This window comes from Octodon degus, unplaced genomic scaffold (assembly GCF_000260255.1).
Source record: "Octodon degus isolate 3935 unplaced genomic scaffold, OctDeg1.0 scaffold00245, whole genome shotgun sequence".
NCBI classification, from domain to species: Eukaryota; Metazoa; Chordata; class Mammalia; order Rodentia; family Octodontidae; genus Octodon; species Octodon degus.
Genome location: NW_004524821.1, coordinates 2,824,301 through 2,838,743, shown reverse-complemented (window position 1 = coordinate 2,838,743; position 14,443 = coordinate 2,824,301). Strand labels below are relative to the sequence as shown.

The 14,443-nt window shown below is 38.6% G+C and overlaps 1 protein-coding gene across 1 annotated transcript in view; it reads left to right on the top strand.

Annotated features, from left to right (window-relative positions):
* Window positions 1-14,443, top strand: part of Smap2 (small ArfGAP2) — a 54,555-nt gene that overhangs the window by 21,997 nt on the left and 18,115 nt on the right. Inside the window, exon 2 of the mRNA XM_004645967.2 lies at window positions 12,715-12,848. Within this exon, the coding sequence (XP_004646024.1) occupies window positions 12,715-12,848 (134 nt within the window). The remainder of the gene's footprint in view (window positions 1-12,714; window positions 12,849-14,443) is intronic.

Here is a 14,443-nt window from a genome sequence, read left to right as displayed (position 1 = left end):
TCTCTTACAGAACACTCTGAAATCAGAGGTTAATTTGGCAACTCTTTATTTTGGTTCCTTAAAATGTTTGTACATATGGAAGTTCAAGTTAGCTTAAAAAAAAAAAAAAAAAAAAAAGTAAAAGTGATTGTTAATTGACATAGGGAACTGGATGAATTCTCTTCTTTATACATAAAAATGGGCTGGCAAATATACCCCTCAATTACCCTATCTAGTTTCACCAAGTTCATACTCATATTTCATTTTTAAAAAATAAAATTAAATATTTTATTTATTGGGTACAGGGTCTCACTCAGACTCATAGTGATCCTCCTGTGTCAGCCTCCCCATCACTGGGATTAAAGGCATGTATCACTATGGCATTCTCAGTGGCCAGCTTGGTGTGGGACTGACACGCCGTGTGGTACCAGGGATGGAACCTGAGTCCTTAGTGCTTGCCAAACAGGTGCTTAGACTGTCAAGCTATCTCCCCAGCTCTATTTATATTTCCATGTATTCTGTGTATTGAATCCAGAGAATGGAGATGGGGTGAACTGAGGTAAATGGCATTAGATTTCTTAAGTATTCCTTTTTATGTTGGCTTCCAAATTTTGTGTCATATTAATGACAGACTAAGTAAAAAAGAATTAACCTCTATTTTATAATCAGTGGGTTTTGCTTTAGATTATTCCTCATGTATGTATTACATGGAGCCAATTTTCAATGCCAATCTAAAGTAAATGTACTGAATTTAATTCAGTGTTTTAGGTGCATCAAAACCTATTATTTTCATAAATTGATTTTCTGATGTTGCATTTTCAGGGTCATTGAATGTTAATCAGAAAATGGCCTAAAACTTTCCTAACAATGATCAGCTAGAACTCTAATAGTAGAAAGGACCTTAAGGCTCACTGTTCACTGAATTTACTCTATGGGCATCATTTTTCTGCCATTCCTGAGCATTGATTACCCAGCCTTTTCCCCTACTTGGGTTTTACTATTGCTGGATATGCTACATTTATTTTCATACAACCTTAATTATTAGAAAAATATTGCTTATAGTATGCTAAAATCAATGTGTGCTGAATGAAACTAGTTCTGCCTTTGGAATCTCACCAAAATAGGCTCAGCCCTTTCTGTGTGATTCCTCAGCCTGTAAGGTACTACAAATTGCTTCTTCCTTCATTTTTAAAAAAATACATACTTTTATGCTGCTCATTGATGACTTCATTTAACAGACCTTTATCCTATTATCTTCTGTGTGCTAGCACTGGGCTAAATGTTCAAGATAAAATAACAGAGGGACATGGTCCTTGCCTTCTGTAGTCACAGTGTACTTAATGCAAGAGAAACCTGTAGGTAGCTAACTTTTACAAGTGGTTAGCGATTAGAAGAACAAGGTTGCAGCTCACTGTTCTGTACTTTGAAGTTTATCAAGCAAGAAGTAGAGGACAAAGCCATTCCTGGTGGAAAAATTGGTAAAGGCAGAGATGTGAGTGTGAAGTGTATTTCAGAATGATACTTAGCATGTGTAAAGCACAGGTCCCTAGATCCCTCACTCTCTGGGGCCTTTGCACTAAGCTACACCCCAGCTCTTGTTATTTTTTATTTTGAGACACGGTTTTGCTAGGTCACTAAGTTGTGTTTTTCTTACCTCACATTCTCATGGTGTGGGCCACCATGCCAAGCTTCCTTAATGAGTTTTATATGGCATGATCAAGAGTTTGATCTTACCCTGAAGCTAGTAAAGAGCTATGGAAGGTTGTTTTTCAAATATCTGTACTTTTTTTTTTTGAGACAGAATCTCACTATGTAGTTCAATTCAGAGTGGCCATGAACTCATGGCAATCCTCCTGCCTCAGCCTCACAACGCTGGAATTATAGACATGCACCACCACACACAGCTAAAATATTTGTATCTTGAATCTGAGAGTGTAGCTTGGTGGTACAGTGCTTACTTAACATATGTAAGACCTAGGACTGTTCTCCAGTGCTACAAAATAAATGAACACAAAAGTAATACAAGTTCATTGCATATACTTTTTAAATTGAAAGAAAATAGAAGGCTGTGTCCACTTCTTCTGGGTCTACCTCAATGGGGGCCATCATGGTCACTGAGCTTGGATCCCGCCAGAAGGCAGTGAAGGGCACCAGGGAATTACTGTGAAGTAGTAAGGTGATCAAAGGCAGAAAAGTAGCTGCTGTCATCCTGTGTGGAAAAGTCAAAGAACAAGCAAAAAATGCCTGATGAGTTTTTTTTTTAATTTTACTTATTTATTTATGTGTGGAGGGGGGCACTCAGCCCACCAGGGGGCGGGGCTGGCTGGCATGTGGTGGTAGGGGATTGAACCGCGGTCCCTGTGCTTTGCTAAGCTTGTTCTAAGTAGGTGCTTTAGACCACTGAGCCATCTCACCAGCCCTGCCTGATGAGTTTTGGTTGGTAGATGCATGCCCCGAACACTCTCCCACCAAAACCTTGGCTGTGAGCAGCTCCAAGTCCAGCAAGGCCCTCCCGGGCCGCCCTGCTCCAGCCAGTGAAATACTCCAAGCGCCCAGCCTTCAATGCTGGCTGGACCCCAGGCAAGCACAACGCCCTCCGCTGTGCGCCTTTTGGAGCTGTGCACCCAGGACTGTACACGCCCCCTTTCCCTCCCTCCCAACCCTCCTGTCAGCTTGCTCGCGGGGAGCCTTACTTGGCTGCAGCAGTGCGGGGCCCCTGCCCCACTGGGCCGTATTCCACACCAAACATGCCCTTCCTGGAGCTGCCGTGGCCCTAAGGCACCCCTGCTGACCCAGCTCCTGCGGGGCACCTAGGTCTGTGGGTCTCCATGTGTTCAGGATCGTGGGTGCCAGGCATAGGAGCGCAGTACCCAACCCCGGTATGCCCTACCTTCCAGACCATACCCCACCCCTCCCATCTCCTGGAGCACTGTTCCACAAGGGGCCTGGACCTCTGGACCTGCGGGCTCATACCCCACTCTAGTACTCTACCCGATGCCCAGTAACCCTAACCAAGTGCCTTCAGGACCTGCCAGTGCTCCACAGCTGCCTGGTGGACCCCACTCTTAACATTAAGTTAACAGTAGATGAAGAGATGATGCTTTGCTTTTTGAAATACATGCATGTGCACATGGATGGATACATAAAAACTGCCAGTCTCGCTATTCTTAGAGGGTATTCATGAGAGAACTCACCCCTCCAAAGATGTCTGCCTGTTGTACATGGGATATGTAGTGCATCAAATGGATGCAATGAGATGTCAACATAGAAGTAAATCAAGCAGATGGAATTATTTGGTTTTTGTGGAAATTTAAAATGATTATATTGAATAGCTTTTTGCTAAAATTTGTTTAAATTATGAAATACACACTTAAAAATGTAAAATAGGGATTATTGTTGAAGCAATTTGCCAGTGAAATTGTAGATTCTAGGTATTTTTCTAATAACCTCTTTTGCCCCCATAAGTAACTATAAACACAATCATATTTTATTCTAAACAAATGATGCTTCTCAGCATTTTGAGCTGCTGTCTGTAAGGTAAATAAATCTAAGTCCTCTTAGGGTTATTTTGGACATACATTTTAAAACTATGATAGTCAGGTGTCAGGTTCATTAGCCAACAACTGTTCATTTTTATCCTTGAGCTATTTATAAGAACCTGTCTTTTGTTGATGCCATATGGATCTCTAAAATGTGCCACTTATGAAAACTTTCTTTGCTCGGTGCTGGTGAACAAATCCAGGCCCTTGCCTGTGCTAAAGCTAGTGCCCTACCACAGAGCTCTGCCTCTAGTTCTGACTTTTTTCCTTTTAATGTAGCCCAGTGTGTGCAAGTTATGTTCTTATAGAACGGTGCTGTGCTTGACAGTGGATTGGGAGGTGCATACATTACTTTGAGAAGAGCTCAAGGAAATAATTCCATCCTTCATTTTAAACCTTCAAGTTGGCCCTAAGAATTGCTTTACACCAGGTGCTTTTCTGCAGCCCCCATCTACCAGCATGGCAATGCCTCCCTGGTATGGAGGCTGGCACACACGGGCTCTGTGAGAACACAGCAGTTATGCCCAGAGAAACTCCAGTCAGACAAGTATGTCACCCTCTTTGTACACGTGGAGTCAGAATGTATCTGGGATTCAGAGTCTAGTTGAGTGACATCCTTATCCTTGTAGTTTCCCGAGTCTGTTTATAAAGTGTTTCTGTTCTGTTCTTTATTGGTTGACAGGCAGATAAATAGAATTGAGCATTATCTTTGGTAAAAGTATTCTTTAGTCCTAACACTGAAAATAATAAACTGTAGCTTTCCACTACTGAGTTTGAGGCAGCAGGGCTGTGTTGTATAAGTAGTAACTGTTGTTCATAACTGCACAGCACCCTTGGTGGTTTCTTGGTGGCCCGCCTTTAAGTCAGTCTTAGATTTGGGATAGACTTGACCTTAGTTTAGCAAGTCACATTTTGAAAATTTGAATGTATCCATTGAGTCCCTAAAATATATCGTGAATTTCTCAGGTATAAGAAAAAAAGAAAACAGTTATTTCACAATCTCATTTCCCTAAGACAAGAGCTTTTAGTATTTACATGTATTCTTCTAGACTTTGTTCCTGTGTGTACTTATACACTTACTCATGTTTTTAAGCAAAAATGGAATTGTTTCATATATACCTTTTTAATTCTGGATTTTAAAAATTACTATATCCTGGAAATTTTTCTGAGTCAAGTAGAGAACAATAAAATTTTTTTCTCCATTGTATGGCGATCTCATAATTCCTTTGTATACTATAGATATTTCTAATTTATATAAAGATATAATAATGAACATTTTTAACATTTAAAGTTTTTATTGGCATGCTGAAATATATGCACAAATTATTCATGTAAAGCTCACTGTTAAAAATGAATACACTTTTCTATGCCAGAAATGAAACCAGCCTCTCATGTCATGTTCTCTGTCTCTCCCTCCCAAAAGTAACGAAGATCTTAAAAGTAAATATGGTAGATCAACTTTGGCTTTTTATACAAGTGTTTTGTTGCAGAAAGTTTAAAATACATATAAAATAAATTGAATAACATTTCTGTCATTCAGTTTCAACAACTACTGGTCATGTAGTTAACATGTTTCTTCATATACCTGACCTTTTTTTCTGTGATGCTTTCCTACCTGTGAGGGGTCAATGATCTGTTTACCTATAGTAATTTTAAATTAATTTTCAAACAAATTTTGCATTTTTGCTATGCGTGAGGAGTTGTGCTAGACCCCAAGAATGAGAGTAAATGTCACAGATCTGGTGTCAACTCTTGTGGTACTTAAGATTTAGTGGGAAAGAAATGTTAACCAGTCACACCAATAAATATATGAATATGAATATATATGTACATATATGCTACAAACTAGAAAAAGTAAAGGATAAATGAAAGTTCATAACATTTAAAAAGTTATCTTTTACATCTATAGACAGATGAAATAGCTTAATTCTTGGGATTTGCTTTAAAATAACCCCTAGGTTTAGCTGACCACACTTAGAATCCCAGTACTATGGGAGGCTTAGGCAAGAGGATCATAAGTTTGAGCCCAGCCCAGGCACTTTAGCAAGGCTGTACCAGTTTTTTTTTTTTTTAAAGGATGGTGATATAGCTCATGTGGAAGCTCTGGATTCAAACCGCAGTATCACACATACTGAAAAAAAAAAGGGGGGGGGTGAGGGAAAGTAGGTGGGACTGTGTAGCTGAAACTGAAGGATGAGGACTTGGTAATGGCTGAATTTGGCAGACTTTGCTTTTATGTGTTTGAAATGTTCCATAAGAAATTTAAAAAGCCAAAAAAAAAGGTTTAAAGATAATTAATCAGGTGAAGATAAGAGCCAAAGAAAGGTTTCTTGGAGGAAGAAACATTTCAGTAGAAACCCTCATGATATATGGTAGTTGGCTGAGTTCAAGCGGTGGATGGTGGGCGAGAAAAGAACTTTTTAGGACGTGTGAGCAGTATGTACAAATGACCAGAGAGTCTAAGAGGGAACTTGTTGGTACCTTGGGGTAATGAAAGAAAACTAGCCATAGGATTTGAAGGTTTTGGGACACACGCTTGAGCTAGACATTTAAGAATTTGGAGACCATGTTAAGGATTTTGTTCTTTAACTCAACTGTAATAGAAGAAAGTCTTCCATGGAAGGGGTTTAAACAGTAGGATGGCAACATGACTTCTGCTTCTTGTAGAGCTTGAGTTGGCTCTTTTGTGGGGATTGGTTTTAATTTCAGCTTGGGAAGAAAGAAACTGTAAAAGTGGAAAGACATTAGGAGATTATTGTGTCACCAGTCACTTTAGGATTCTTCTGCTCAAATTGATAGCAGTCCTAAGTTGGCAAAGTACATCTTCCTTAATAGAGGTTCTGGGCTTTGAGTGTTAGTGGTTCCTGGCTCTTCTTTAGTGTTATATTTCTGAGCCTTGAGTATCACTGTCTGTCAGCTCAAGTGTTACATCTCTTAGTGATACAGCTTTTGGCAGTTCATAGCCACCCCATCCAGTCCTCTGCGGCTGAGACTTATAGTACCTTGACACCTATCTGGAGCTCTTCCAGTAGCATCTGCTGCCTTGCTGATGAATATGTTCTGCAATGATGCTGGGGCACTAGAACATCTCTGCTGTCATGGGAACAGTGCACTGAACTTTGGGAGAAACTACTGCTTGGGTGATAGCTCCCTTATTTCCTCAGTAATAGGGCTAAAGTTATGATTACTGTTGCCCTCGAGAAGTGTCTAGGAGGGCTGACTAGGAAGACTGGCTATATTAATCATAACCCACTTGGATTTGGGGTTATAAGCAATGGGCTCCATCCCTTTCTGATCTTTGCCTTACTAGACGCAGGTTTTCTGACTGCTCCATAGAAAGATAGCAGCAGCACCAAGCAGCACCCAGGCCGAGAGTCAGAGATTTACCACTGTCTGCAGAGTCTGACTCTTATAAGTGCAGCCTAGAAGATATCCTCCAATATAACCCTAAAGGTGGTAGAAAGATCCTGGGACTAGTCCACTAGACCTCCCTTGGGGCTGAGGGCATGACAGCTGTCAATCTTAGGAAGTTGTTGTTTTTTATTTTTTATTTTTTGTCTTTTTGAGATAGGGTCTTTCTAGGCAGTTTAGGATGGACTTGAGCTCACTTGGTAGCCCATGCTGGTGTTGAACTTGCAATGATCCTCCAGCCTCAGCCTCCCCAAGTGCTGGTATTATAGGTGTGCACCACACTCCCAGCTTAGAAAGATCCTTATGAGAGTCTGGAGACATACTTAGTTGTTATTTGTAAGCTTTTTTAAAATCAAGAAATCTCACTTCTCTACCTTTGTAGCCCCCATATGCATAAAGGTAGTTGGAAGCTAGGTATACAATAAATAATGCTAAGAGAATGAATGCTTACTGGGGAAAAGACAAAAAGTTCTAGGAAGATCCCTGTCTGTACCTGTTCATTGGAAAGACAAGACTCTGGGGTTTTACTCTGTTACCTGTTGATGACAGAGCCTTCTGAGGACATTCCAGGTGGTGTGCATCCTGTGGTCTGCTTGGGAGTGTAGCAGTCACAGTTCTGGAGAGACATACCCAGCATATCCTGTTGGTTTTGACTGGAGATTCATAAACTTTTTAAAAGAGATGTGTAATAGAGCTAACCCTGATCTGTAAGTTTTGAATTTATATTGTTTCATCCCATGTACAAAACCTTTTTTTTTTGGGGGGGGGCAGAACTGGGGATTGAACTCAGGCCCTGAGTGCTTGCAGGGAAGCACTTATTCCACTGAGCCATCTCCCCGGCCCACCATTTTTTTTTTTTTTTTAACAACAACAACAACAAAAAAAGGTCTAGGAAGAAATAGATAAATTCTGGAAGGTTCCACTCTATAGAGATTGGGTGGAAGATGAAAAGAATTTTTCTTTCTCCTTCACCTTACATATTGAAGAACTTTTTAATAATACAATAGTGTGGCAAATCAAAATATAGATAGCAACAAATTTATTTATGATTTTTTTCAAACTTTATCTGAACTCTATAGATGAGAGATCAGCAAGCTGTACTTATTATCACAGTAGCTGGAAACAATACATCTGTAGCTCTAGTTCTTTTGCTTCCAAGCTCCCAAGCCTTGAACCCTTCTAGTCCTGGCTTTCTGGTGGTAGGGAAAGTTTTACCAGCAAGGGAGATTTGCAGGAGGGCAACAGTAACTTGATATGTGATGCTGTCCGGAAGTTGAGTTTAACTTAGATGTTTTTTACATATGTCCCATTTTACAAAAGACACTGTAAACCCTAAAAACACTTCCAAAATGTGTGCAAACAAGCTGTGTGAGTTCAAGTTTCTTCATATTGGATTGGTACTTCTGTAGTTAATTTTATTTATTTAGTAGTTCTGGAGATCAAATGTAATGCCTCACACATGCCAGGCAAGTACTTTACCACTGAGCTACAGTCCTAGCCCATGACCTTATTTTTGTGTTCTGCAAATTATTAGTTTATTTTAGTTATGGTTTTTGCTTTCAACACGGTTCAGAATACTTTTTCTCAGCATCTCCTCCCATTTACAATTTCAAAAATTACCTCCTCCACTTGTTTTCATAGCTAATACATAGTGAACAATTGATTTATTTTGCAAGTATTCCGGGTATAACTAGGCTGGTCTTGTGATAGTAATGCTAGGTGCTATAGAATCTACAAACTCTACCTCAGGCAAACAGCCCTGGGCCTTCTTCCTTTGTGTGTGTTGTGGGGTAAATGTGGGTGCAGGGGCAGGGTGGGTGTGAAGCAGAGGAGGGCAACAGATGGCGCTTTAGATAGTGCATTTTCTTTCTTTTCTTTTTTTGTTTTCAATAATTTTATTGAGAAACAAATAGCAATGTGATAGTTTCAAAACCGATTAGTAGGACAGTTTCAATAATTAATACATTACATATTGCTGTCCTCTGAGTGGTTATTCATAGTACAAGATGCAGACATGATATCCTGTCCACGAACACTATTAGATCAAATCTTTCTCTTCATTGAATTAAGAGAAAGCTGTATATCTATCCTAACTATTTTGAATATACAGATACAAAATGGTCCTTCATTTGTATCCCCTTTTTTGTTTAGTTTTGTCAGAGAAGGGTATTCCATTGTCATTTAAATATTGTAGATGTGTGAATTCAGCAAAATATTCCAATATAGTCCAGTAGATAGTGCATTTTCAATGACTATTTTGAGGAAAATAAAGGAACCTGCTTAAAATTCCATGGTTTCTGGAAGACTAAAATTGGTCCACAGTCAGGCAGCTGAGGCAGAAAGTTCACCACAAGTTCAAGGCCAGCCTGGGCTACATAGTAAATTCAAGGGCAGCCCGAATTGCAATGTGAGACTCTGTCTCAAAAAATAAATACAAATTAAGACAGACAGACAGACAGACAGACAGACAGACAGACAAAAAAGAAAAGGAAAAGGAAATTGGGTCCATTCCACTATAGTTAATAACTATTTTACTGTATATCCATCTTAAAATACCATGTTATTTACTTTAAATATACACAATAACATTTCTTTTAAAACAAGGAAAAAAATTGTGTCCAGGGTAAATTCTATTTTTCTGATAATTGAGTTTTTAGTTTTGACATTTTAGGATCATTTTCCTATCTAAAAGAAAGTATTCTGTAGTGTTCCATAGTGTCCATACATATGTGTGAATGAGTTAACTGGCTCTTATCAGTGAGGGTGAGTGGCAAATAGGTTCATGGAACCTCATTCTATATCATATTCTCACATTATTAACCCTCTAATCTAGGTACTATCAGGACAACATTAGTATACCTATTTTATGAATGAGGAAACTGTGGTTTGGGAAGCTTAAGTCATCTGGGTAACCACTGATGGAATTGCATTCATACCATTTCTGCTGCAAAGTTCATTCTTTAAACACCCCCCCCCATTTATTTCCCTGGTGCTAGCAGTTAAACCCAAGGTCTTACATAGGGTAGGCTAGCACTCTGCCTCTGACCAAAACCCTGCAGCCTATGAGTAACACCATACTCAGTTGTTTTGTTTTATTTTGCTTTTGATACAAGGTCTCACTGCATATTTTGAACTTACCTTGAACTCACTGTATAATTCAAGCTGGCCTCAAACACAGCCATCCTCTTGCCTCAGCCTCCCAAGTGCTGGGATTATAGGTGTACACCTCTGTACCCATCTGTAAGCAACTTTTGTTTTTGTATTTTTCTCTTGTACAACTTGAGAATCTTTTATGGATCATGCAGTTACTGACTAATACATCTAATGGTTCTAAAATAACAGACTGGGTGTCTAAGCAAGAAGTCAGTATTTGACTAGAAAGAGGTTGTAAGAAGATGTCAGGTGGAGCACTGTTGGGAGGGTGACCAAGGAGGCTCTCCCCTGTCTTTTCAGGAAAACATGGTTGTCTGTCATTTTACACTAAAGGCTTGTCAGAGCCCCCAGAACATCAATTTTCAGTCTTGACATTCCTCAGGATCAAATGCTTTAAGGATTTAGAGAAATTCCACAGTTGTCACAGTGGCTTAGATGTTGGGAATTGCCTTCTTGGGTAGCAGATAATGTGAGTATTCCATAGCTAACTTTTTTTTTTTTAAATCAGTATTTTTGGCTTCTGACTTTGTTAGTAAATAAATACACTAGGATACACACTAGAATAGAAATACTCTAGAATGAAGGAGTTCCATTTTAAATCTTATGCAACAGATTTTATTCGAGTTCTTCAAGACTGTTACCAAAAATAGACATACAGGGCCCTAAAAAGTCTCTTTCACATTTGTTCAGACTTTTCATTTTGCATTTCTATGACACCCTAACACCTGAAACATGTGTGTGAGTCTTTGTGTGCTTACTATATAAAAGGCAAACTGAAAGTCCATCTGAGGTTCTGAAGGCATTGAAGGTCTTCTTAGACTATAAATCAGCCTATCAAGAAAACTGAGGGAGAAAAGTATTGGGCTAAAATTTCCGGCAGAGATCCCCACCAGGTGGTCATCAGGACTTACGCCTTCTGTATTTGTAGTATTGCCTCAGTAAGTGAATGGCTTGTCAAAAAATTACATTCTTATTATAATAATTGCAGACTCAGAATTAAGAATTTTGCCATAGCAATATAATATTCTTTCATTAAAATGACTGTCAAATCCCACAAGCTAACCAAATAATTGTCTGTGTTTGCAGAACTGAAGTCTTTCTTATTCTAAACACAGGTCCTGCTTGTCACTTAGAGCATCAGTTTATGTTTTCTTCTCTTTATTGCAACCACTAATTTTTTTCTGCTAATTTTTATATCATGCTGATTTTATGTGGTAAGTTTCTGTGGAATGAGGGAGAAGGAATTATTTCATATTTTTTAGTAAGTCTGGCAGATTTCATTAAAAGTTAAGTCACTTTTCTCCATATATAATTTATGCAGAGGACTTTGAGAATTTTCTAAAGGGATTATTAGGGTAAACAAAGTTATCAGGAAATGGAAGATTTTAGTAACAGTTTATTAAAATTCATATATGATATTTCTCTTTTGTTTCAATAAGCACCTAAATGATTGTATTATTTGGCAATTTTGAATCTAGATTATTCTACAGTTGTGTGAAGCAGAGACCTCCCCCTAAGTGGAAAGGATCCTGTTAAGTTAATGTGGATGAATATTTTATAGGTCGGGAAGGAAGGAGAGGACACAGTTTTCAGTTTCAGGGTGAACTTTAGGCCAGTGTGCCATGTCTGTTATCTTTTGTCCTACTGAAAAAACAGGAGCCAGGCCCACTACATTGCAGATTCTCTCAGGGGTAATGTTCATGTAAGGGTGTCAGGGTTAACCAAAATGTGACTTGGCTTTGCACAGTTCTCCTGGTTTTTTCTTATCTATGCAACAGAGTATTATAATATCTGCATTTCAACACTCATCCTTGTACAATGAAAAAAAATAAAAGAACTGTTCCTTAGTAAATGTCAGCATATTGTATAATTCTGTTTATACTAAGTATCTCTATGGCAAATCCATAGAAACAAATGTAGATCCATGGGCAGGAGGTAAAGACTAGAAGTAATGGAGGTGCCTGCTAATGGGTTTAGGTTTTTCTTTTGGGTGATTGAAAATGTTTTGGAATTAGGCAAGACATGACAGCCTATGCCCGTAGTCCCAGCTACTTGAGACATTGAGATAGGAGGATCCTTTGAACTCATGAACTCATGAGTTTGAGACCATCCTAGGCAACATAGCAAGACTTCACCATGAAAAAAAAATTTTTTTTAAGCCAGATGTGGTGGCACTTGCTTGCAATCCTAGCACTCTAGGAGACTGAGGCAAGAGGCTCTTAAATTTGAGCCCAGCCTGGGCAATTTAGGGAGACTTTGTCTCAGAAAATAAAAGGATTAGGGATATAGCTCAGTAAGAGGTCTTAGGTTCAATTTCAAGTACTACAAAACCGAAACAGTCTAGGGAGAGAGGAAGGGAGAGGAGAGAGGAAATGTTCCAGAATTAGGTAGTAGTGGTTATTGCACAACTCTCTGAATATACTAGAAGCTACTGTACTCTACATTTAATTTAAACTAACAACAACAAAAAAAAGGTTGATCTGTGGAGGAAAGAACAAAGTTAATAAAGAGGTCATTATGATTAAAAACTTTCACTTTTGTTCTAGCATAAATGTTGCTTGATAATCTAAATATATTTTGGGCCTTGAATGTTGTAAGTTATATTTGATAGTGTTTCTCCTGACTCTCACAGGGCCACGATGGGCTTCCTGGAACATTGGTGTGTTTATCTGCATTCGATGCGCTGGGATCCACAGGAATCTGGGGGTGCACATATCCAGGGTAAAGTCAGTTAACCTTGACCAATGGACTCAAGAACAGATTCAGGTACTTACACAGCTAAGGGAGGGTCAGCTGTTCCTATATATCCTGCACATAAAAGTAGTTCCAGATGAATTTCAGTCAAACTGGGCACAAAGGTAATCATAGAGGAAAATTTAGTTGTGAAACACTTATGTCAAATTCTTGGCCAGCCATGGTGACCCATACCTGTAATCCCAGCACTGGGGAGGGAGCTTGAAGCAGGAGAACTGTCATGAGTTTGAGGCCTGCATGGGTATCAGGTGAGTTCAAGGGCTGCCTGGACTATATAACGAGATCCTGTCTCAAAAAACAAAAACACCACCAACAAAAAATTTTGTACCTTAGCAGAGAGTTTTAATCTTATTTAAGATACATGTTTTTCTATCTATATTTTACTTCTTTTAAAACACAAGCAGAGCTGAATATGCTGTAATCCTGGTACTTTAGGAGGCTGAGGCAGGAGTACTGCAAGTATGAGACCAGCCTAGGAAGTTTAGCATTTTAGTGGGACCTAGTTTCAAAAAACAAACAAACAAACAGACAAAAAAACACAGCTGAGGATGTAGCTTTGTTTGAAAGCCTTGGATTCAATTCTCAGTACTGAAAAAAACAAGACAAAAAAAAAAAAAAAAAAAAAAAAAGCACTACCAAACAAACAAACCAAAAACTCCACAAATAATGTATAGTCTAAAGCCCCATAAATCCATAAAAGAATTAAGAAGTATCTTTGGATAGTGTCTAAAATTAATGTTTGGATTTGTCTAAGACATTTGGCATTTATAGATCTAGGATTTATAGTTTTAGATATAGGCATTCACTTTAAAAAAAAATTCCCAGCTGTGAGTTTAGCTCATTGATAGAGCACTTGCCTATCATGAGGTTTTGGGCTCAAACCCCAGCACTACAAACAAACAACCTCTCAAATCAAAGACTGACAGGTACTGTTTTATTCCTAAAATGAACATATGATTTTTTTTTTTTTCTTTTGAGACAGGGCTCACTATGTAGTTTGGGCTGGCCTTGAGCACATATCTTGCTTCCTGATAGCTTGGTAAGCTGGGTCAGACTTAAGTTACTAATTTCAGCTGACCTAAGGTCTATGCCTTGATTTTGTTCTTCTTCATTCTCTGGCTACATTGAAGAACTTCAACTTTTTCCTCTTTTGAGGGTGAGGTAAATATGGATGGTCTAAAGAAAGCTAGTTGTTAAAGTTGGTGATAGAAATAAGAGGCATTTTCAAATCAGAAAATGCCCTTAGAAATGTACAGACTGTATTAGTAGATCATTAAAGGTCTAAAATGGTGAGTTGTACTTTTCAGTTATGCTTTACTTACTGTATGTTATGAAGGAAGTTACAAGCCATGGAGTCATCTGGGAATTGGAATATTAAAAGCTCTTGGGGTTTATCCTTCATGGGGGTTAAGGGATCTATTTCAAAAGTCTAATGAGAAATATACATTTTCTAGTAATGAGGCTAATTAATGCAATAGTATAAAGTCAGAATTATGACACCCATTATTGGTGGACAAGTAGACATTTTGATTGGGAGCTGTGTATCTTGGACTTTCAAATGAAATCTTGAATTATTATTGAGTTAAATGTATCTTGGCAAGCAAATC